We start from the raw sequence: 25,185 nt of genomic DNA, 5'->3' as shown, positions 1-25,185 counted from the left end.
CATATTCAGATCTTCAACAAAATCGAATCGAATCATCCTCGTCACACACTCAACCTCTCCACCAAGTTTCGTCCAAATCCATCTCTAACTTTTTCAGATATCCTGCTATGTATCGTTTTTGGCCCCATCTTCCAATGGTGAAGAATCACTTAAAAAATTATAGTAGCCGGATCCGGATCTTCACCAAAATTTAATCGAATCATCCTTGTCACAAACTCAACCTCTCCACCATGTTTCGTCCAAATCCATCTGTAACTTTTTGAGATATCCTGCTATGTATCGTGTCTGGCCCTATCTCCCAATGGTGAAGAATAACTTAAAAAATTGAATAATTCTCATATCCGAATCCATATTCAGATCTTCAACAAAATCGAATCGAATCATCCTCGTCACACACTCAACCTGTCCACCAAGTTTCGTCCAAATCCATCTGTAACTTTTTCAGATATCCTGCTGTGTATCGTGTTTGGCCCTATCTCCCAATGGTGAAGAATAACTTTAAAAAATTAAATAATTCTCATATCCGAATCCATATTCAGATCTTCAACAAAATCGAATCGAATCATCCTCGTCACACACTCAACCTCTCCACCAAGTTTCGTCCAAATCCATCTGTAACTTTTTGAGATATCCTGCTATGTATCGTGTCTGGCCCTATCTCCCAATGGTGAAGAATAACTTAAAAAATTAAATAATTCTCATATCCGAATCCATATTCAGATCTTCAACAAAATCGAATCGAATCATCCTCGTCACACACTCAACCTCTCCACCAAGTTTCGTTAAAATCCGTCCATAACTTTTTCAGATATCCTGCTATGTATCGTTTTTGGCCCCATCTTCCAATGGTGAAGAATCACTTAAAAAATTATAGTAGCCGAATCCGGATCTTCACCAAAATTTAATCGATTCATCCTTGTCACACACTCAACCTGTCCACCAAATTTCGTCCAAATCCATCTATAACTTTTTCAGATGTCCTGCTATGTATCGTGTTTGGCCCCATCTCCCAAATGGTGAAGAATCACTTAAAAAATTATAGTAGCCGAATCCGGATCTTCACCAAAATTTAATCGATTCATCCTTGTCACAAACTCAACCTGTCCACCAAGTTTCGTCCAAATCCATCTCTAACTTTTTGAGATGTCCTGCTATGTATCGTGTCTGGCCCTATCTCCCAATGGTGAAGAATAACGTAAAAAAATTAAATAATTCTCATATCCGAATCCATATTCAGATCTTCAATAAAATTTAATCGATTCATCCTTGTCAGACACCAAACCGGTCCACCAAGTTTCGTTAAAATCCGTCCACATTTTTTTGAGATATCCTGCTATGTATCGTTTTCGTCCCTATCTCCCGATGGTGAAGAATCACTTTAAAAATTCCACTAGTCGGATCCGGATCTTCACCAAAATCTATTCATTTCGTCCTTGTCGCATTCGCTACATCTCTGCCAAATTTCGTCCGAATTCGTCCACAACTTTTTGAGATATTTTGTTCACAAACAATCAAACATACAAACAGAGACGGCAGTGAAAACCAGACCTCCAGGCTCCAGCCACCGTCGGTTGGTGGAGGTAACGAAGGAGGCTGTGACGTCAAGCCAGTCCGGGCCCCGAGGGGGTGTGTCATCGCCGGAGGGCACGGCACGGTGCAATGACGTTGCCTTGTGGGAGGAGCTATATCCGGTTCGCTCCGCCCCCAGACCGCTTCCCGTTTTGTGAGGAACCCGAACTTTCCCTCAACTCTTCGTGTCGTCCTCTTTGAGTTCGTGTTGGTATCTCCATCGTTTCCAACTCACCTCACAGTGCGAGGGACCTTCCAGACGCGTCGAGGTCCCGTCGTTGACCTCGAGGGGGCCCTGAAGGTGACTTCGGGGAAACACGAGCGGCTTCATGTGGGCCAACGCCGAGACGCCCTTCCACGGGCCGGCCCGGCCTCCGCTGCAACCCAAACGGCACGTCATCACCGAGGACTACAAGGTGTCGAAGGCCGTGCTGGGCCTGGGCATCAACGGCAAGGTGTTGGAGTGCTTTAAAAAAGAAGGCGGCACCAAGTATGCCCTCAAGGTGTGTACCTGTTCATACTGTACACGGACGGCATCAAGGTATAATAGTAATAGTAATACTGTCCTGTATGTAATCATAGACGTGATGTACCGTCGTTAACGGACAGCTGATGTTCCAACGTCGGGCCAACGTTTCATGCTGGATTCACAATGGATGTCCTTTCCTTCCTGGGAATTCCTCATTCCCGAGAGAAGATGAACTCCTGAGGTTTATAATTCTAACCAAGTCGATATTTACCGAATGTAAATATCCATGTTTCTATTTATAAACGTCCACCATGTCTACAGCAGCACCTCTTGATGATCTCGGGGATTTTCAAGGTGAGTCTGGCTGTGACATTGCAGGACAAAAACACTGCTACACATCGGTGTACGTACCTTCACCTGCATTGTCAGGACATTCGTAGACGATGTACAAACTCGTTTGGAGTGATGGGATTCGACCCCGAGGCCCCCACGTCATTCGAATCAGGTGTTCACCTGACGTCAACTGTCCAACTGCGGACGTAATATCCTTGTATTTGTTTTAAGCCGGCTGTCCTAAAATGCTTGTGACCTCGAAATGGGTGTGTTGTTTCCCTCGCTCAGGTGGAGGTAATCGGAGCACTTTCTCCTGTGACACCAACGTCACTCGGGGGGAAGTTTGGATGGAACAAGTGTTGGCACCGTGAACGCCTCGAATCGTTTATGTAATTCCAGACCATTTATATCACGAGATGAGTGAGGGAAACTTTATTCCTGATGCTTTTCAATAAGGTCACCTGACATGGACAGTGCAGTGAGTTTGTCGTTGCTTTGTGCCAGCGGTTGAGTGGTCACCTTTCCACGCCTCTTGGTCGTCCCTTTCCCACCAAATACCCCCTCCGTTTCGATATGTGACCCCAGTTTGAAGCCAATGCTTCCCCAGTCATCCTGTCCGCAATGTCGGCCCTGGATCAGGGTGCATATGGGAATGGCTTTCTTTTTATAGAATCAAAACTCTTCCCTGGACCCTTCTGCGAAGCGCTCTTGGTGGACGTTGCTTTGTGCCAGCGGTTGAGTGGTCACCTTTCCACGCCTCTTGATCGTCCCTTTCCCACCAAATACCCCCTCCGTTTCGATATGTGACCCCAGTTTGAAGCCAATGCTTCCCCAGTCATCCTGTCCGCAATGTCGGCCCTGGATCAGGGTGCGTATGGGAATGGCTTTCTTTTTATAGAATCAAAACTCTTCCCTGGACCCTTCTGCGAAGCGCTCTTGGTGGACGTTGCTTTGTGCCAGCGGTTGAGTGGTCACCTTTCCACGCCTCTTGATCGTCCCTTTCCCACCAAATACCCCCTCCGTTTCGATATGTGACCCCAGTTTGAAGCCAATGCTTCCCCAGTCATCCTGTCTGCAATGTCGGCCCTGAATCAGGGTGCATATGGGAATGGCTTTCTTTTTATAGAATCAAAACTCTTCCCTGGACCCTTCTGCGAAGCGCTCTTGGTGGACGTTGCTTTGTGCCAGCGGTTGAGTGGTCACCTTTCCACGCCTCTTGGTCGTCCCTTTCCCACCAAATACCCCCTCCGTTTCGATATGTGACCCCAGTTTGAAGCCAATGCTTCCCCAGTCATCCTGTCCGCAATGTAGGCCCTGGATCAGGGTGCGTATGGGAATGGCTTTCTTTTTATAGAATCAAAACTCTTCCCTGGACCCTTCTGCGAAGCGCTCTTGGTGGACGTTGCTTTGGCTTGTTCGTTAGTTACACGGTAAGCAAACGCTGTTGCTAGGTGGGATTTGAACCTGGTTTCCTTGTATCATGAGCCAGTAGGTTTGATGAGAACGCCAACTACCTTTGAAACTCTACACTTGCCTATTTTATCGTCATCGCTGCCTTTGGCTTTCCATTAGCTCGGTTAGTCGAACATCAGGCCTGGCCAGCAGGTTCGTGAGTGACTTGGGTCCAAAAACGCTTCCCCAGAAAATCTTCACGAATGTGGGAATAATCGGCGTTTTCGAAGGAGTGGTAGATCTTCTTGGTAACTCGTCGCGGATGTTGAAAATCGTGGCTATGCTTGCCTCCTACTCTGATATTAATTGTGAATATAATTATGAGATGGGTGCCAACATATGGTTGCTCGTCCATGCCCTGTCCATGTTAACTGGAGCGTCAAACAAAGAAGTAGAACCATCTTTAGAGGCCATTTTCCCCCACAGAGCAGGGGTTGGCCTTTTTTGACCACCCCTTCATGTTTACAACTCGGTGGTGGAATGGGGGGCTCCGACCAATTCCCAGTCTCGCTTTCTGGACCCTTGTCTCCAACTAGTCTTGTTGGGAGGGGGAGTCAGGAAATGTCTATTCCATTTACACCACCTGTTGAACGAGCTGCTCTTCCCGATCAGCATTTGATGACTCGATTTTCTTTCTCCACGGGTTGATCAATTTGGGAACCCACAACCGGTTGTGGATGAACCCGTGCCTTCCCCATCATCTGGTCAACTACCTCATCGGGTTGGCGAGTCCATCTGTTATTATTATCATTACCTCTGCCACCGAAGATGGACGGAGGTTATGATTTCACCCCGTCTGTTTGTCCAATTGTTACTTGCAAAATTGAAGAGTTTTCAAATCTATTGGTCGGTCGACTTTGTTATTCTGTCTTTTGTCTGTTTGTCAATTGCCTACAGGTCACAATTCCAAACCGATCGTCATGAAACTTTACGAAGTTGTAGAGGTGGTCACAACTGACAATCCTATTGATTTTGAGGTCAAAGTCATCTTGAGGTCAAACTTCTAAAATCGTCAATTTTCATCTGAAAAAATCATCAATTTTTATCCGATTAACTGGAAAATTAAACAAGAATTGCATAGTGCCTCATTGAATTGGGAAAGCAACTATTCCCAAGGTCAACTCAAGGTCAAACTTCAGAAATCATCAATTTTCATCAAAAAAGAATAATAAATTTCCATCCGATTTGACCCGAGATTTGATTAAGATCATCAATTTAAATCTTGATGAAATGGACGATTTGATGTATCCATGGCAACTTTTTTTTGGTTTGGGGGGGGGGGGGGGGGGGGAGGGAGGTGGTTGGATTTGCAAGTAACTGGACCAGACGGCATCAGCCCACGGGTCCTAAAATCCTGCTCTGCTGCTCTATCTCGGCCTCTCTCTGTTCTCTTCACACTCTCTTTTGCTCAAGGTCATCTGCCATCTGCTTGGAAATCGACAAACATCACCGCTTTACGCAAAAAGGTGCAAAAACAGATCCTAGCAACTACAGATATCAGCTTGCTCCCAATTTATCAGCAAAGTCATGGAATCAATAATCGCTTCTGACATCAAATCCTTCCTCTTCTCCAATGGCTTGATCTCGGATCATCAATTTGCATTCAGACCTGGTCACTCTACTCTGGACATGCTGCTTCTGCTGTCTCAACAATGGACGGAGTTCCTCAATGCCAAACAGGAAATTAGAGCTGTCTCCCTCGACATATCACGTGCCTTCGATACGGTCTGGCACCCCGCTCTGCTCACCAAACTCTCCTCCTATGGTATCCATGGAAATCTTCACGCATGGCTTGCGGACTTCATACAAAGCTTTCATCCGCAGCTCAATGGAATACTGCTCTCCCCTCTGGGCTGGTGCTCCTGCCTCACACCTAGCTCGGCTTCACGCTGAGCTTCACGCTTCACGCGGAGTCGTCTTGGGAGCAGTGAGTTCAGGAATGGGAAAATAGGCTAATTTTACCTTAGAATCCCCTCCACACATTGGTCATAGACTCACAGTAGACAGATTGATGTAGAATGACTTTGTGTCCGTTTGTTGTTGCAGTTTTGCCGTCGTTGTAATCTTTGCTTCCTCCGCACGTTCTCCATTCTGGAATATGTTGTGCTATTTGAGCCTATCTTGAGTAAGTGTTTAACAGGTCTAAACAGGATTTGAAGTCAAGTGTTGCTCAAGGTCGTCCTTGTAGTGTCGTGTTTATCTATCCCTGGATCTAATTCCAAATTTCATTTTGCTGTAGAGTGCAACTTTGGGTAGTCTGTTGTATTGCATAAGTATAATGTGACGAGCCCAGTGAAGCTGAGTTTATAGTCAGATGGTTTCCATGCTGCCGCTGTCTATGTCTGCATGCTTGAGGACTGTACTGTTTGAGATCTTGTCTTTCCAGGGGATGACCCCGTTAGATTTAGGACAATTTATGTGTACGCCCTCCAGATAGTATAAAAGTGTCGACTATGTCCATCCCAGGGATTCCATCTCACACCATGATGTTCCTGTTTTAAACTCTCGTGGAGGGGAGCATCTGTTGAGACAAGGACATGAGAGGTCACTGGTGTGTTCATCCACAGAGGGGATTTCATTTCGTGCCCACCAACATTATATCTCATTCCATGTGGATGTGTTTGGTCATAATCATGAGATTACTTTTGCAGTTTATGCTTTTGCCATCAGAATCAAATACTGTATTTTGTTGAGCTGTACTCGTTTCATCTCACCTCTGATGGCACTTCCGAGGCCCAACATAATGTGCATAAACAATGTACCAGTATATTGTCCGAGGAATCTATGGCCACTGCCAATGCAGGTACACTACAAAAGGTGTGTGATTGTAAATGTATAACGCCGACATAGTAAAATGCTCCCAATCTTCTTCTTCTTGGTCCGTATGCAGCACGAGGCTGCGGGGTAGCATTACTGGCTGAGGGCGTGGCTGTGCCGGTGATGCAGTGTCCTCTGCTGATGAGGGCAGGAATTTGGAATTCGCCCAACTTGCCTACTCCTCGCGAAGGATACCATGGGATCTTTAACTTCCACAAATGGATGCCAGCAGATGTAATGCCCGCTTAACGTCTATCCGAGGGACGGCACGCACTCTGATGAACCACCATGCCTGTGAAACGCTGCGATGACAGTTTATAGCTGGGTCGGGATTCAAACCCAGGCGAAACAGCTTCGAGGCGAGTGTGCGTACCTCAAGGGTCTGGGCCATCCCATCAGCATAACAAGGCCTTAAATTGTCTTACAAACCTGTTGGATAGTACGTTGCAGTCAGTGTGACACACACACTATCACAATGCCAAACACATGTGCTTCTATTTTTAAGGTTGAGATTTTAACTTTAATTCACCACAAGATCTTGGCCCACCTCAGATGGTCACAGCACCATTGCAGTTGAACCTGATTACGATGATTCTTTATGTTTAAAGTGGAACTTGAGGGCATCTTGCATGCAAAGCTAATACTTTGTAAGCGATTTTTGTTTGTTGGCTTGACGCACCGTCACCTGCATCTTGACGACGTTGAGTTTGGTTTCTCATGTGCTTCTTGACTAAATTTGTTTTCCAACGCGTCCGCCATTGGTCATTTCTCTGGCTACCTCCTCGTCTGTCGACTGACCGGTATGTCTGTACTTCCAACCATCGTGCAATGTCAAATGTCCGTGAAACGGCTTGTCTTGTGCCCATTTTCATCACGGTGACCATTTGAAGTCAATCGAGTGCTTCGAGTCCTGTGCCCGACCACTTTACTTTGTGGCGTTCGAAAGGATTTAAGTCAATTTTGTACAGTTGTGACAATTTACGTCTTTAATCATGTGCACGTGCATTTACTTAAGGTTACGTTGAATGGGGAAAACATCAATTTTGCCTTGGATACGTTAATCTGTCTGACTGTGATCACCTGTGCACAGACCATGGGTGAAAAGGCGACATCTTTGTCATCTATGTAATAATACACAAACAGTACGCGGATAACCAAAATAAACTCCCTCCCCGCTACCTTTCGCCCACCGCAACCACTCCCGATGGACCGGGGCTCCCGCTCACTACGGAGCATGATATTTCTATTTTTGTGTCGTGGTCGTTGTATTTGGTGATTGACTGAAATCTGCTGCGGTGAACAGTTCCAATCATCGAGCAATTTGTCCGCAGAACTCAGTTAGTCGTTTTTTTTTTTACATCCCTGACCCATGAAAAGATCGTCAACGATTTTGTGCTTTGTGATTGAAAAACCTCGGAGCAACGAAATTCAATATCAAAATGTATGTTCATTCAAAATGTCGTGTTGTTTGCGAAGACCAGCGTTCGTATTTGATCAACAGGCTCCCTACCTGGGAAACAAGCCTCAGAAATTGCAGAAACACGATTCGATTTTGGTGAAGATCCGGATCCGGCTAGTATAATTTTTTTAAGTGATGCCTCACTATTGAGTGATATGGCCAATCATGCGGAAGTATGCTCTCTACTGAGTGCCATTCTAGTTTATAAATGTCTTCCATTCATTTTCATGGAAGTGGAACCTGTGCTCACCTGAGATCAACGGAACTAAAGATACATTGTCCAAACTCCATCCTTGTGGCTCTGGATTCAGAAATTGTAGCTTCAGGTGTTCTTTTACAAAACTACAATGTTCTGCCATTCCACAAAGTGTAACTGCCCTGCGTCCTGTTCCGCGAGGTCATTTTTGTGACCTTTTCTTGCTTGTGTTATTCACTGTAGTTTATTTTTCTTTCTCCCTGCCAGGACATCCTTTCCTCTCCAAACTGGAAGCACAGTAATAGTGTTTTGGCTCGGTGAGGTTATTCAACTCGAAGAGTTCGATTTCACTTGATGTAGCTTTGATGCATTCCAGAATCATGGCATAACCTTCCGGCAGCACTATCAAAATGGATCTTTGCACATTTCTCTGAGTTGATGTCATTGTTTTTATGTAGTGAGCTCTTAGTCATTCTGTTTTTTTAGCTTTGGATTTCTGGCATTTGATTTTTTTAGTCATATCTGAATATGATATTTTCAATAGGCCGGAAAAGCGATATTGAGCACCATTTTTAATAAAGCACTTTGTATTTTGTATTGAAAAGTACAAATTATTTGAGAGACGAACAGGGCCAGCAGGATAGCCTAGGCCCAAGAGCTGTGCTTACTCACCTTTCAGCTGCCTACCCTGGGTTCTTAATCTTGAACCAGCTATAAACTCCCACTCTGGTGTTTCTCATGCAGGGCGAGGCGTCAGTTGTGTGCACCGTCCCTCGGATAGACGTTAAACTGGAAGACTCGTATACAATACAAGTTTGGGTCTTTGACGAACATGTCTTTCATATAAAGTATGTGGTTTATTGCCGCCACCTTGAACAAGTTCCTGCCCTGACTGCTAGTAAGACACCGGTCAACTATCTAGACTTATGTCCTTTGCCGAGTTACTACTTTGGCAGCACGGACACTCAGTCAAGATGATGACATATTTGATTGATTGAAGTGATTGTCATTGAAGTGATGCTGAATGGGGAAGGTGGATCAGACTCGGCAATGGTTGCGAGAGTGAGATGTGCATGGAAGAAGTTTCGGGAACTGAGTGGCGTGCTGATGAGGAGGGGAGTGTCGTTGAAGCTGAAGGGAAAGGTGTATGCTGCATGTGTGAGAAGTGTTAAGATTTATGTGAGCGAGACATGGGCAATGAACGACGAACGTAGAGCAGCAACGAAGGCTGGAAAGGGTGGAAATGCGAATGGTTCGGTGGATGTGCGGAGTATCGTTGGAGAGAGAGGAAGACAAATGATGAATTGTGAAAGATGATGGGAATAGAGCCTGTGATTGATGCTGTGAAGAGGAACAGGTTGAGATGGTTTGGTCATGTGTTGAGGAAGGATGAAAGTGACTGGTTGAGAAGAGTGATGGAAATGAATGTAGAAGGAAGTAGAGGATGGGGAAGACCGAGAAAGACTTGGCTAAAGGTGGTGGAAGAAGAAATGCGGGCAAGGGGGTTCACAAGGGGAGATGCAGAAAATGGGGCAAAATGGAGAAGATTGTCATGGGGCCCGCAAGGCTAACTCGTCTCACTCGACTTGTCTCACTCGACTTGACAGTCTGAGGGACTTTCTCTCATGCACGGAGATCTCGCGAGATCTTGGAGACGGCGGCAGGGATTTTCGAAGCTCCACACGGTCTCCACGTTTTTCGAAGTTAAGTCTGTTCACAATTGTATTTTGTCGAAACTGTATTTATCTTTCGGTGTGTGAAGTTATTGTGTGCAACTTTGGTTGTTTCTCGGTGTTTATCTTTCATAAATTGATCGTCTGTTTGCCGTGTCGCGAGCAAGGCCTTGTACAGTGTGCACTGTACAACCTTGAGGCTTTGTTTTTCTCTCAGTGGTCCGTCGTTTGTGATCCAATAACTTTCGTTCTCTGTATTCCCAGTCTTTTCACCCATAGCCTACTTCCTTGTGTAAATCTCAACTCAAAAAAAAAAACAAACAAAAAAAAAAACATTTCCTTCTCTGTTCTCATTCGTTTATTCATTCTTATTCGTTCGTTCGTTCTTCGACCACGTGTTTCTCCCCCATTTCCCCAGATAGTTTTCACTCATTAACCTTCAATGTTTACACTTTCCCCTCAAGTTATGTATTCCGTCATATTTTATAACACCTTTTTCTTCTTCTTCTTTAAAAGGCTGCTTTCGACTTGCTCACCAAATCAATTCATCCCAAAAAAAATATCCATCTCCTATAGTGCCTTTTTTCTACATTCCCTAAACTCTCCTGCACTCCATCCTCCATCCAGCGTCCTTAAACGTATTTTTAACTCGAAGGTCACAAGAAACTCATTTTGCAATAAATGTTCGTTTCCCATAAATCGTACACTTTCAAAAATCCAATCTCACCCCTCCCCTCCAAATCTTCCCCATAACCCCTCCCCTCCAAATCTTCCCCATCACCCCTCCCCTCCAAATCTTCCCCATCACCCATCCCTTTCAAATCTCCCCCCTTATTTTGTCGAAACTGTATTTATCTTTCGGTGTGTGAAGTTATTGTGTGCAACTTTGGTTGTTTCTCGGTGTTTATCTTTCATAAATTGATCGTCTGTTTGCCGTGTCGCGAGCAAGGCCTTGTACAGTGTGCACTGTACAACCTTGAGGCTTTGTTTTTCTCTCAGTGGTCCGTCGTTTGTGATCCAATAACTTTCGTTCTCTGTATTCCCAGTCTTTTCACCCATAGCCTACTTCCTTGTGTAAATCTCAACTCAAAAAAAAAAACAAACAAAAAAAAAAACATTTCCTTCTCTGTTCTCATTCGTTTATTCATTCTTATTCGTTCGTTCGTTCTTCGACCACGTGTTTCTCCCCCATTTCCCCAGATAGTTTTCACTCATTAACCTTCAATGTTTACACTTTCCCCTCAAGTTATGTATTCCGTCATATTTTATAACACCTTTTTCTTCTTCTTCTTTAAAAGGCTGCTTTCGACTTGCTCACCAAATCAATTCATCCCAAAAAAAATATCCATCTCCTATAGTGCCTTTTTTCTACATTCCCTAAACTCTCCTGCACTCCATCCTCCATCCAGCGTCCTTAAACGTATTTTTAACTCGAAGGTCACAAGAAACTCATTTTGCAATAAATGTTCGTTTCCCATAAATCGTACACTTTCAAAAATCCAATCTCACCCCTCCCCTCCAAATCTTCCCCATAACCCCTCCCCTCCAAATCTTCCCCATCACCCCTCCCCTCCAAATCTTCCCCATCACCCATCCCTTTCAAATCTCCCCCCTTGCCCCCTCCCTCCTAAACTACCCCCTCACCCCTCCCCGCCAAGACGCCCCCTCGCCCCTCCCCTCCTAGACTCCTGCCTCACCCCTCCCCTCCAAATCTCCCCCATATCCCATCCCTTTCAAATCCCTCCCCTTGTCCCTTCCCTCCCAAACTCCCCCCTCACCCCTCCCCTTCAAATCTCCCCACCCTCATTGCTTCTCAATTTCCCCCCGCTCACTCCCCCTCCTCAAAGCGTCCTCCCCACTTCTTCCCCCTTCAAACTCTCACCTCCATCTCCCCCAACCTTCTGCCTCGCTCTTCCCCCTCCTCAAATAACACCTCATTGTGGCTCACCCAATCACCATCAAACCTTTTGTCCGCCCCATCCTTCCCTTTCTCCGAGCTATTCTGAAATCTCTGACACACCTTCAACAGCTCTCCCTACCTCTTCCACCTCTTCCACATCTTACCCTACCCCTCCTCCCCCCTGTTCTGTATCTGATGCTCCCCCTTCCTCTTCATTAACGGTATGGACCTCAAACATCCGGGGCCTTCGTTCAAACTTAACTGATCTCTCCATACAGGTTGCTTCTGTCAAACCAGACGTGATCTGCTTAACAGAAACTTTCCTCCTTTATGATGTCTCTGATTCCATAGTATCTCTCCCGGGCTACTCCCTCCTCCGGTATGATAGACCTGAGCCTCGTCCTGGAGGCGGGGTTGCTATCTTTATCAAAAACTCTCTTCCTCACTCGCCCTGCACTGCACTCTCTCCACCTCACCCCCAGGAATACCTCTGGCTACGGCTTCCCCTTCGCTCCCACCTCTTGTTCATATGTGTGTTGTACCGTCCACCAAACAGTGATGACTCCATCTACATCTCGCTGTCTGATGATATGGACCAACTTCTATCTACTCATCCCAACTCTCTCTTCCTCATATGTGGTGATTTCAACTGTCATCATGCCAGTTGGCTGGGTGTGGGTACCTCTCTCACCAGCCATGGCTCCTCAGCAAAGGACTTCTGCGACTCACTGGGACTGACACAATCTGTCAATTTCCCGACCCGGATCTCAGTCAACGGAACATCTTCTCTTCTGGACTTGGTTATGACTAACTTCCCTGAAAATGTCTGCTGCTCTTCTTCTGCTCCGATCGGATCATCTGATCATGTCCTTGTTAAAGTGGACATCTCTCTGACCATCCTCAGGGAGCCTGCTCAGCGTCGACGAGTCTGGCATTTCACTCAGGCCAACTGGCACGGTCTTCAAGCAGCCATCAATCATCTGGACTGGTCTCCCATCTCTACCACCTCTGACATCAACTCATCCTGGGAATTCTTCCAAAGTAAATTGCTCTCTCTCATGCACAGATTTATCCCATCTCGTCTTCAGTTGTCATACCCTTCCTCCCGTCCATGGTACACGGAATCTTGTGGTGAGGCTGTTGCCCAGAAACAACTTGCCTTCGTCTCCTGGAAAGCAAATCCAACGGAAGGAAATCTCATTTCCTTTCACAAAGCCCGAAACAAGTGTGTGTCCACCCTCAGGAGAGCCAGGAAACAATATCTCTCCGTCCTCAAGACCGAACTCTCTTATCTGTCTCCCTCTTCCAAATCCTGGTGGCGTCTGGTCAAATCCGTTTCTGGTGTTTGTTCCCCCTCCATCCCCTCCCTTACCTCAAACGGCTACACAGCTGACTCCGCACGTGAAAAAGCTGAATGCCTCAACTCTGTGTTTGCCTCTAAATCTTGTGTCCCAAACCCATCCCTCTCTGTACCCACCATACCCAGTCGTACCCTGCTGCTCCTGGACTCCGTGTCCTTTCCCCCTGACAAGGTGGAAAAGTTTCTGTCAACCCTCGACTCTGATTCTGCAACTGGACCCGACGGCATCAGCCCACGGGTCCTAAAATCCTGCTCTGCTGCTCTATCTCACCCTCTCTCTGTTCTCTTCACCCTCTCTTTTGCTCAAGGTCAACTGCCATCTGCTTGGAAATCAGCCAACATCACCGCTTTGCACAAAAAAGGTGCAAAAACAGATCCTAGCAACTACAGACCAATCAGCCTTCTCCCAATTATCAGCAAAGTCATGGAATCCATCATTGCTTCTGATATGAAATCTTTCCTCTTCTCCAATGGCTTGATCTCTGATCATCAATTTGGTTTCAGACCAGGTCACTCTACTCTGGACATGCTGCTTCTGCTGTCTCAACAATGGATGGAGGTCCTCAATGCCAAACAGGAAATTAGAGCTGTCTCCCTCGACATATCACGTGCCTTCGACACGGTCTGGCACCCCGCTCTGCTCACCAAACTCTCCTCCTTTGGTATCCATGGAAATCTCCACGCATGGCTGGCGGACTTCCTCTCTAGTCGTCGTCAACGTGTGGCCCTGAATGGGTTTCTCTCATCTCCTCTTCCTGTTCAGGCTGGAGTTCCCCAAGGCAGTGTTCTGGGCCCCGTGCTTTTTCTGGTCTTCATCAATGATCTCTCTGACTCTCTCGAAAATCCTCTCTATCTCTTTGCTGATGACTCCACTCTCTGCCGCTCCATTCCTCTTCCCTCAGATCGGCAGTCTGCTGCCTCCTCACTCTCTGAAGACCTGGACAAAATCACAGACTGGTCAAACAAGTGGAACATGTCTTTCAATCCTGACAAATCTCACACTCTTACTATGTCTCTCCGAAAAGATCGACTGGACAACCCTCCCATCTACTTTCTCAACAATCCTCTCCAAGAAGTTCTGTCGCTCAAGATTTTGGGTCTCACTATCTGCCATGATCTTTCTTGGGAAAACCACATTTCCAAGCTGGCCTCCAAAGCCAGTCGCCGACTGGGCATCCTCCGTCGTGCGAAGTCCTTCCTCGGCACACCTGAGCTCCTCACCACATACAAGGCTTTCATCCGCAGCTCAATGGAATACTGTTCTCCCCTATGGGCCGGTGCTCCTGCCTCACACCTAGCTCGGCTTCACGCTGTTGAAACCAAAGCTTTCAGAATTATTGGAATCTCCCGCGATGAAGCTATCTCTGAGGGCCTTTCACTCACTCACCGCAGGCAGGTAGGTGGTCTTTCTGTCTTCTACCGACTCCTCTCCGGCCTTGCACCCCCAGCTCTCTCTGTGCTCTGTCCCCCAAATATTCCTACAGGTCGCACAAGATCTGCCAGCAACCCTCTGATGGTTAAACTGCCGAAATCTCGGCTCTCCGCTCACCTTCACTCTTTCATTCCTCTTTTCTCCCGCCTCTGGAACAAACTCCCTCACTCCCTTCAATCCCACTCCTCCCTCCAGGTCTTTAAAACAGCTGTTCACCACCATCTCTTATCTTCCCCCATCCAAAACCTTGATCTTTTCTACCCCCGCTAATTCACCCCAGATCCACCTTGTTTGAAATTCCAACTTCTTTCCTGGAAGTCCTGGCAGTGTCCATATGTTTTATACCTCTCCCACTGCCCCCTTCCCACGCCCCCCCCCCCCCCCCCAAAGCCCTCGCCCTCTCTCAGATCTCTCGATGTCTCCATGTCTCTCGGTCCCTGCTCTCAAATGTTGTGTTTGTGTCCTTCCCCCTCTCTCCCCATCTTGTCTACCGCTCCCTATGTTATATGTTTTATGTGTCGGTTTGTCTTTCTGTGTGATTAATGTTCGCTCTTTCACGAGCCTCGATATTGTATACAAAAAAAAAAAAAAAAAAAAAAAAAAAAAAAAAAAAAAAAAAAAAAAAAAAAAAAAAAAAAAAATACATGACCAAACCATCTCAACCTGTTCCTCTTCACAGCATCAATCACAGGCAATATTCCCATCATCTTTCGCAATTCATCATTTGTCTTCCTCTCTCTCAACGATACTCCGCACATCCATCGAACCATTCGCATTTCCACCCTTTCCAGCCTTCGTTGCTGCTCTACGTTCATTACCTATGTCTCGCTCCCATAAATCATAACACTTCTCACACATGCAGCATACACCTTTCCCTTCAGCTTCAGCAACACTCTCCTCCTCATCAACACGCCACTCAGTTCCCGAAACTTCTTCCATGCACATCTCACTCGAGCAACCGTTGCCGAGTCTGATCCACCTTCTCCATTCAGCATGTCTCCGAGGTAGCAAAATGTTTTCACACCTTCCAGCTTCACGCCGTCTCCAAGATCCAACTCAACATTTCCTCCATCTGCAGCTCCCTCTGTGCACACCTTACATTTGAATGTAGCTGCCGCACTGGTAAATGACCCTCTCAGACCACTACATTTTTGATGAACCCACTCAGCGCACATTGTACATTGAATGGAGTTCACTCCGACACCCTTCCTGCACACAGCACACGGCCACTTCCCAGTTCTTTCCACCTCACCACATGCTTTACCACTTGCCATCACCTTTGTCTTTCCGATATTCACCTTCAGACCTTTTGTCTCCATACATTCCTTCCACTTGTTCATCTTTTCCTTCAGTCCATCCATACTTTCCGCAATCAACACCAGATCATCTGCATGCAACAACTCCCACGGTAAACCCTCCTTTACGTTCTGAGCCAGCACCTCCATCACAGCTACAAATAGTAGTGGACTTAGTACCGGCCCCTGATGCACTCCCACCTTCACCTCAAACTCACCACTGTTCCCGTCCTTCGTCCTTACAGCTGTGCGCGCTCTTTTGTACATTGCCATCACTACTCTGATCAACCATTCCTCCACTCCTAACTTCCTCAATGCCCATGTCAATACTTTGCGTGGAACCCTATCGAATGCTTTCTCCAGATCAACAAACCCAAAAAACAACTTCTTCCTCTTATCCATGTACTTCTCCTGCAACTGCCTCACAATGAAAAGCACATCTGTCGTTCCTCTTCCTGGCATAAATCCAAACTGCATTTCGTCGATGTTCACTTTCTTCCTTATCCTCCTCTCCAACACCCTTTCCAATACCTTCATTCCATGCTCCAATAACTTTATCGCTCGGTACGAGCCACACTCCAGAGGGTCACCTTTCCCCTTGTATAGAGGGACGAGGGTACTCAGTTCCCAATCCACTGAAATGCGGCCTTCTTTCACCACCAGATTACAGATCTCTGTCATTCTCTTCACACCCCAACTTCCTGCTGCCTTCAACATATCTCCCACAACTCCCGTCGGCCCTCCCGCTTTTCCACTCTTCATTGCTTTTATCGCTTCCTCAACTTCCTTCTCAGTTATCTTCTGAGATAACTGAGATAAGAAGAGGAGGCATGTACAGTGTGTACAATACAGATAATATGTTTTTACAAATAAAATGGAGTAACCATTTACATTCTCAACATGCTGCATCAGTGGCGGTGGTAATGGCGGACCCTGCATCAACAGCAGCGGTAATGGTAGACGCTGCATTAATGGCGGTGGTAATGGCGGACACTGCATTAATGGCGGTGGTAAAGGCGGACACTGCATTAATGGCGGTGGTAATGGCGGACACTGCATCATTGGCGGCGGTAATGGCGGACCCTGCATCAATGGCAACGGTAATGGCGGATGCTGCATCAATGGCGGCGGTAATGGCGACGCTTCATCATTGGTAGTAATGACGGACGCTGCATCAATGGCGGCGGTAATGGCGGACGCTGCATCAACGGCAGTGGTAATGGCGTATGCTGCATCAAAGGCGGCGGTAATGACGGACGCTGCGTTAATGGAGGCGGTAATGGTGGACGCTGCATCAATGGTGGCGGTAATGACGGACGCTGCGTTAATGGAGGCGGTAATGGCGGACGCTGCCTCAATAGTGGCGGTAATGGCAGACGCTGCATCAACGGTGGTAAACTTCTTAATTTTTATTATGCTATGATATTGTTACGGTCCGCGGTTAAGGATGGTATGTTTGCCGAGCGGAGGCACCGCGACCTAACAGTTTCCCCGATTCACCCGATTCACCCAGACGTTGGCCGTATCGCGCCACAGCTATTCAATATGGAAAAGACAAAGACAACGGATGTGAAGAAAAGGAATAAGAAGACGAAAGCAAAAAGGTTTGAAAATACTACTAAATTTATTTACTATGTACAGGCTCAAAATAACCAAGGAGAAGGAAAGATAAGAAAATAATATACAGAAGCTTTTTAGAGACACAGTGAAAATCGCTAGCTTATCTAAACAGACTTAATTAATACCCAGGACAGAACAAACGAAGACGACTCACACGGGGAATGATGATAGGAATGGCAGGTGGATGTTTTGAGGGAGAGGGAGGTCCAACGGGTCCTGCAGCACGATCGGCGCGTTGGGCAGCCGCCGTTCCTTCGCGGCCCTGCTCCAAACTGCCGTCCAGGCCCCAAGCGGCTGTTGAGTGTTGTTGCTGCTGGGGACGCTGCTGCTGCTGGCGAGCAAGGCGACGAATAGCAGGCTTTGTGCTTTCCTGGATGATCTCCTTTGAACAAGAATCGCTGCTGGATGATCTCTTCTCTTGGACAAGAATCGCTGCTGGATGATCTCCCTTCTCTCTCTTGGACCTTACAACTCCGCAGCTTTCCTCTGACGACTCGGCTCTTTTCATGGACCTCACCACGCAGCTCAGCCTTGGACCTCACCACGCAGCTCAGCCTTGGACCTCACAACTCAGCTCTCTCTTGGACCCCTTTTACTCAGCTCTCCTCTGACGACCCAGCTCTTTTCTTTGCACCTCACCACGCAGCTCAGCCCTGGTCACTCTTGCGCGCACGCTTTTATAACGCCTCCGGCGATTAAGCCGCCGGCCTTCAGGACACGCCCATCGGTGTGCTCACCTCGGCCATGGTTGGTCGCGCGACCCTCTGGCTCCGCCCTTGATGACGACGGGCGGGCACGCCTTTCTTCCCCAACCCGAGCACATGTTCAATGGCGGCAATTGTAGTTGGCAATGCGAATGGCAATTGACGAAAGGGGAAATGGAGGTTTTGGGGAATGGGAATGAAGAATGAAGGGAATCTATCTTTTTCACTTGGTGCAATGGAGTGTCATTCTAATGGAAGACAAGGCCTTACCCTAAAACACATAATAAGGATATAAACTACTGAACAAGGGTATTATAGTGTCCTTCAATGGATGCTTTATGGAATTAACTACCGGGACGCCCTTTGACCTTTACACAACACTGGAGGCAGGAGGGGCCAGAATCAAACAATGTTACACAGCAATTTACCACAATACAACACAATAAAAAAAAATACAATCCTCATATCCGCAACAATATTTAAAATCTGAATTTTATTTCAATTGAGTTATACTAGGGCATGCCCGTACGTGGGTGCCCGTTCCTTGCCAAAAAAAAAAAAAAACGCTACCCGTACACTCTACCCCGCCCGTACGCCCGTACGCCCGTAAACAAAAAAAACAACGCTCTTCGCTTCCGCCCTTCGCTCTGACTGAATTGGGAGAAATAATGCGCATAAGAAATCGAGAAATTATTATTTTCTCCGGAAGAAATCGAATTACGAACCGTAATGGCGCACGCGCTCGGCTCGGCTCGGCTCGCTCTCACATCGGCCACGCCTACGCAACAACGCGTTCTGTGATTGGCTGCCGGAAGTGCAGTCTTCACTGTCCGGAAGGTCGCATATCGCAGTTACGATGAATCGCAAATTAGTTTTAATTAGTTTTAAAACATAGTTGAACGCCAACATAGTTTGCCAACGTGAAATAAATGAATACGCTCTCAAATGTGCCGTCCGAGGCAGAGTCTGTTCGCCACGTTCGGCACACGTGATAGCTCGCTGCTCTCTGATTGGTTGAATCGTTTTTTGGACATAGCTCGGTAACTACTTCTCCGATTAATATGAAACCTTGAAAAGGCACATCCTCGGGTCCCCAGCAATATACCTGGCAAGTTTAAAGTATATCGGACCGGTAGTTGTCGAGAAACAGCGGTCACAGACAAACAGACATACATACATACATACATACATACATACATACATACATACATACACACAGAGATTACTGGAATTATAGATAGATACTTAAACACTGTAGAACACAAATTGCCTTTTTGGCATTTTCAAGCCCCTTCCATTTAACAGCATTTTACTTCATCTCATCCAATCAAATTGGCTGCTCACAGATTCCGCCCATGTCATATTTTTCTTTTCAAGACTGTGCGGGGTAAGGTTTTCGATTAACTCTCTTGCATTTACCAGGTTTTCATAAAGAAATTGTCATCATCTGTAAGGAAAGCTCTCATGCTTCAATGGAAAGAGGACAAAGATGGCAATCCTCTCTCAATCCTAGAATTATGTGCTAATCACATGCTGACATAATTTTGCAATGGGTCCATTGGCGCATGCTTCAGAAAAATCAAAGGATTGAATTTCCACTGCTCATGCAATGACTTATATAATCTTCTGCCTGGCAGGTTGCCTTATGTTGGCGTAACGATTGCATCATGCTTGACGACACCATTTTTGCATCGTGGTTCCACGTTGGGTAATACCGTAACACTCACTGTCGAGACTTAAAGCAGCATCCTCATTATCTTTGTTCCTGCACAATACATGCTTCACCTTTTCTTGTGTCTTCTTCCTAACTCATTCATGTTCATTTATTATTTTAAAATTGGAGATGTACAACAAGTCCATTGTGGTAATTGCTGTTAATTTTCTCTTGATTCGAAAATATTGTTACGGATCTCAGAGACGGCACTCCCCTTAGCAAGGGGGGGTTAATCCCCTTGGCCTGTTAAGCTGGCCGTCTCTGGTCCTGGTACTTGTAACGCTCTTTTGTGGGGTGGAATTGATCAGGGTTATTGGTCAAGGTGTTCTCCCGAATACCTTTACCAATCCCTCCGCAAAACACTGAGACAAGTACCGCTCGAACCACGGACAAGATGGTATTTGCCGAGCGGTTTAGCAATCCGCAGCCTGAGCCATTAACAAAGGACTAAACCCGACTCCGAGCGTTGGCCAAATCGTGCCACAGGTACTCAATCGAAAGAAGGGACTAAAGCAATCAGGGGAAAGAAGAAACCAAAGTAAGGAATACCAGACATTTATTAATTATATACAAAACCAAAGAAACCAAAGAAGAAACAAAAGTAATATACAGAAGAAGAAGAAGACAGGGCAAACCTTAAAACAATCTTATATTATTTCCCAGGACAACAAACAGGACAGACAAACAGACTTACACGACAAGGGAATAGCAGGCAGGAATGACTGGAAGAAGGGATGAGAAGGCCCAGGCAGACGATGGCATCAAGGTCCGGCTCCAGGAGTCGACTCGCGTCGTGGCGGGAAACCCTGGCAGGCAGCGAGCGCGTATCGTTCACCCTGGCGGACGTTGCATACAGCGATGGGATTGGGATGCTCCGTCTTCTTACGCGTCTCTCCCTTGTTCATTCCTCGTTCATCTCCCAACCGTGCCTTCTCACCGACTCTGGATCACGTCTCTCTCTGCCTTCTTCGTAAAAAGGCTTCGTGCTCGTCCTTATATTACGCGTGTTCCAATCAATCCGCGCTTCATGGAGCCACGCCCGCGATGGTACCTCGCCAGCCCTGGTTGGTCGGTAGGGGCTCGCTGACTCCACCTCGGGTGGTGCGTCGGCGTGCCACGCCCGTGATCTGGCGGCTCCGCCCCCTTCTTTCTCGGCTTGACCGCATGGCTAATGGCGGCGTGGTGCCAACCCGAATCGAGGCAAGGAGCAGCGAACGCTGCTGGCAAACGAAGTACTGGGGCCTATCTTATTTGATTAATGCAACGCAGATTCAACTACTGGGAACAGATCCTTAACTGAAACACATAATAATGAAATAACTACGAAGAGGTACTATGGTTCGCTACGTGTTGTTCATGGACTAACTAGGGTGCGATCTTTACCAAGCCAATTGATGGGGGTATTTACAGGGGAACATTTATAAGGGAAACATTTACTAAAATTTACTAGTGAAGGTTATAAAAACCGTAACAATATTGTTACGTGGTCCCCTCAGTGACTACCTGGTCTCGGTGACCCCCGGACCGTGAGAGGAACTTCGCCAGAAAGTAGTATTATATATGCGCTTTCGCAACGCAATCCCTATGAATTCCACCCAAGAGAAAACTGAGGTTCAATGATATATTTCAGGGGTAATGATACCATACAATTTCAATGATACAATCAAGGGTATATTCCCCGAGCAATCCACCATCCACAATTCACACTCAACAATCAATCAATCCCCTAGATGATTAAGATGGCCATCTTATATATGTGTGTCCCCTTTTGTACTCACGACCCCCTTTTGGTCTCTGTCCCTCACAATGTCTCTGGGCCCCTCCTGACCAAGATGATGGTCGGCGTCGCCGCACTCGGGCGGTTGAATGAACCCCGGGTGGACGTGTTTCCACCGGGCATGTATCGTACCGTGAACCACGGCTGCAGCCCCCTCGTGGCCACGCGAAGCGGGTACGGTAAAGCAAGCAAAAGCCCCACGCCGCTTGCAACGCGTGTTAGGCCCCAACGTGCGACCCGTACGCGTCTTTGTAGACGGTGCCGCGAACGGTACCAGACGCGGGGTCGGTGCACGGCCCCACGGCAACTTGACGTCTCCACCGGGTAGGTACACGTCCCGGTAACTACTCTCGCCAGACGGGCTTGGGAACGCCGCTTTTCCACGCGGCGCAAGGTCGATCCCACCTTTCGTCGGAGCGGGGCGAGGAAGAAGAATCCTCGCCGCTTTTCCACACCTCGTGTCTTTTTCCTTCCGTTTCCGGTCTCTTTTTCCAGAAGGGCTCCTGACCCTCCAACCACAACAACCCTTAATCGACTATACATTGATAAGCAAAGACCTGAATAGTACTTCACATACATTCCCATAAATATGTAACAATATGTTAGACACTTGCACTCTCCCTTATTGTGTTTATACCCAAGCTGACGATTCACTTTAGTTGCTGGGTGAAGGTTGTAACACACAATTACAGCACGTATGAGGAAGCAGGGTTTGGTTTTTGGCACTCATGATCTGAGGCCAGATATGCCCCAAGTATGTGTTCCAGTTCGCCAGTGAAAGCTATCTGATTGTGTGGCTTTCAAATCCACCTGCTTGGGACGCTTGCTAATCACAATGGACCAGGGGCGATATAATCGGTGCAACACTTATACAGTAGCCTTCTAACAATGTCTTAACAGGGATTCTCCTTGATAGTAAATTTAATATAGTGTAGACCACTGGGCTGACATGAGGGCCTACAGGTACGCACACTCGCCTCTAAGCTGTCTAGCCTAGGTTTGAATCCCGACCCAGCTATAAACTGTCATCCCGGTGTTTTGCAGGCAGGGTGATCCATTAATGTGTCTTAAGTTGTCATGGGTGGACATTAAACTGACGTCCCATGACTCGCGTCTGCAAGCATTGGTTGGTCGACGTTAAAGACCCCATGTTATCCTTCGTGAAGAGTAGGCGAGCTATCGCAGGTACCATGAACAAATGACAAATTCCTGCCTTGACCAGCAGAGGGTATTGTATCTGTTGCACAGTCGTGCCTTCAGCCAATGATGCTACCCCACAGCCCTGTGCTGCTTACGAATGAAGGAATTATATAAATCAAACTAACAAAGGCGAATGACAGAAAGTACACCACTGGACCAAGGCAAAGCAACCTTTTGTTTCTTCAGTGAAAACTCCAGAAATTGTGGAAGAGATTAGAAGACCAGATTGTGACAGATCAAAATGGTTTTTAAGAGGATGTCAGGATAGACTGGAAAGTGGAGCCCACAGCTCTGGCGGCATGCTCTTTGTGATGTCACAGCTCTGACGGCATGCTCTTTGTGATGTCACAGCTCTGCAGGAAAGTCATGCCATCATATACAGTGGCTCAGTGACTGAGCGAGTAACGCCTTGTCGGGTTACCGGGACGTCGAGGTTTTGGTTTGGATAGCAACAGTGATCTGGTCTTCTTGGACCACCAGGTTACAATGTTTGCTACCTTAGTGTGGGGTTGTTGTGTGGGCTGCTGCTTACGATACTATAAGCAAATTAATTTTTCCAGGTTTTCCTTTGAAAATTGAACAGCTCTTTTGGCTCCATAGGATGGCAACCAGTCTTGTCTAGTCCAACATGTATACAGTCGTGATAGATCTTTTTTAAAGTGACACAAAATAAACAATTGAAAGCAGGTTTACAGAGCTATGATATGTATCTATGGATAATAACAAAAGGCAGTGTGTGTGTGTGCGTGTGCATGTGTGTGTGTGCATGTGTGTGTGTGTCCTCAATAACTCCAAAACCATGACACCTAGCAGCTCTAAACGTCGCATACATACGTCTCGACATCCAAAGGAGTGTATGAATGAAAACTGAGTGTTTCGGTGTATTAAAACACCTCTTTGAAGATAATTTGGGGGTACTCATCATAAAAATTAAAAAAACAAGTCAGGAGACGACGATGGTTCACGAGCGAGCGGTAGTCAATGACAAAGGACGGACTATAACCTAAACAGGCCCGGACTGGGGGTATGAGGGCCCACGTGGCAGGTGTCGGCCCCCGACATGCGGTGTACATGCCTATTTACAAAGGGCCCCAAGTCAGCTGTACGTAATTGTGTGTGGTGCTGGCCTGGAAATGTCAAAACGAAGGTTACTGACCTTGAAATGAGATAGAAACTAATGTATAATCAGTTGCGAGGTTAGTTAGCTACACAATAACGAAAATTCGGTTTGATTCCGACAACTTTGAAAATTTGACCTTTGTGACCTTCAAAGGTCAAAGGTCGAAGATTCTGCAATTTGTTGGAAAACTTGTATTTCATGATTTATGTGATAATATAAGATCATGTACGACATTTCACCCGATCAGGAAGCGAACAATGTAATAAAACCATCAAAAATCGACTTTTCTAAATTACGTGACTTTGTGACCTTGACCTTGGGGCGAAAATGAAAAATCGAGCTCCGTGGGGCTAGACACATGACATTGGCCTAACCAAATAGCGAAACCCCTGTCGGATTCCACCAAACCCCTCGGAGAAGATGTAGCTTGAACTCGATTACCCCCTAAAAAGACATCCTTTAGGGGCGTGGCTCCGCCCACAATGGGCGCAATACGCCCACTCTAGGCAGGACACAACTAGATCATGATATCAACCTCCCACCCAAGTTTCATCTAGATCGGATGATATCATCGGGTAGTTATGCTGCGGACAGACAGACAGACAGACACACAGACAGACACACATACACAGACAGACAGACACATAGACAGACACACTCCCATGCCGAATATAGTGGTCACTCTGTTTGATAATTCGTGATCCAATAAGCCCTACCATTATGGCGGTGCACAATACCGATCTGCCATTTATGACATCGCTGGGTTCTTAAGCCACCATTTAATTTCGGCCTATTGAAACATGCCTTGGCTTGGAAGCAATATCTACACTCAAGGACTAATTAAGGCATAACATCGAAATCTGGATTCGGATTTGAGGATCGGATCCTGGAAACTAAATAAGTATCGAAATCTGGAATGAAATCTGAAAAATTTAACATTAGCATTCTTATCTATCTATAATTCCAGTAATCTCTGTGTGTCTGTGTGTCTGTGTGTTTGTGTGTTTGTGTGTTTGTGTGTTTGTCTGTGACCGCTGTTTCTCGACAACCACGGGTCCGATATACTTGAAACTTGCCAGGTATATTGCTGGGGAC

At 46.6% G+C, this 25,185-nt stretch overlaps 1 protein-coding gene across 1 annotated transcript in view; it reads left to right on the top strand.

Annotated features, from left to right (window-relative positions):
* Positions 1-1,664: 1,664 nt before the first annotated feature.
* Positions 1,665-25,185, top strand: part of LOC137437095 (MAP kinase-activated protein kinase 2) — a 103,713-nt gene continuing 80,192 nt past the window's right edge. The window contains exon 1 of the mRNA XM_068131462.2: positions 1,665-2,072. Coding sequence (XP_067987563.2) covers positions 1,899-2,072 — 174 coding nt within the window. The 5' untranslated portion in view covers positions 1,665-1,898. The remainder of the gene's footprint in view (positions 2,073-25,185) is intronic.

The sequence above is a fragment of the Myxine glutinosa genome, chromosome 11, assembly GCF_964187855.1.
Source record: "Myxine glutinosa chromosome 11, kmMyxGlut1.1, whole genome shotgun sequence".
NCBI classification, from domain to species: Eukaryota; Metazoa; Chordata; class Myxini; order Myxiniformes; family Myxinidae; genus Myxine; species Myxine glutinosa.
The sequence above is the reverse complement of the archived record's forward strand: the minus strand, read 5'-3'. Positions and strand labels throughout refer to the sequence as shown.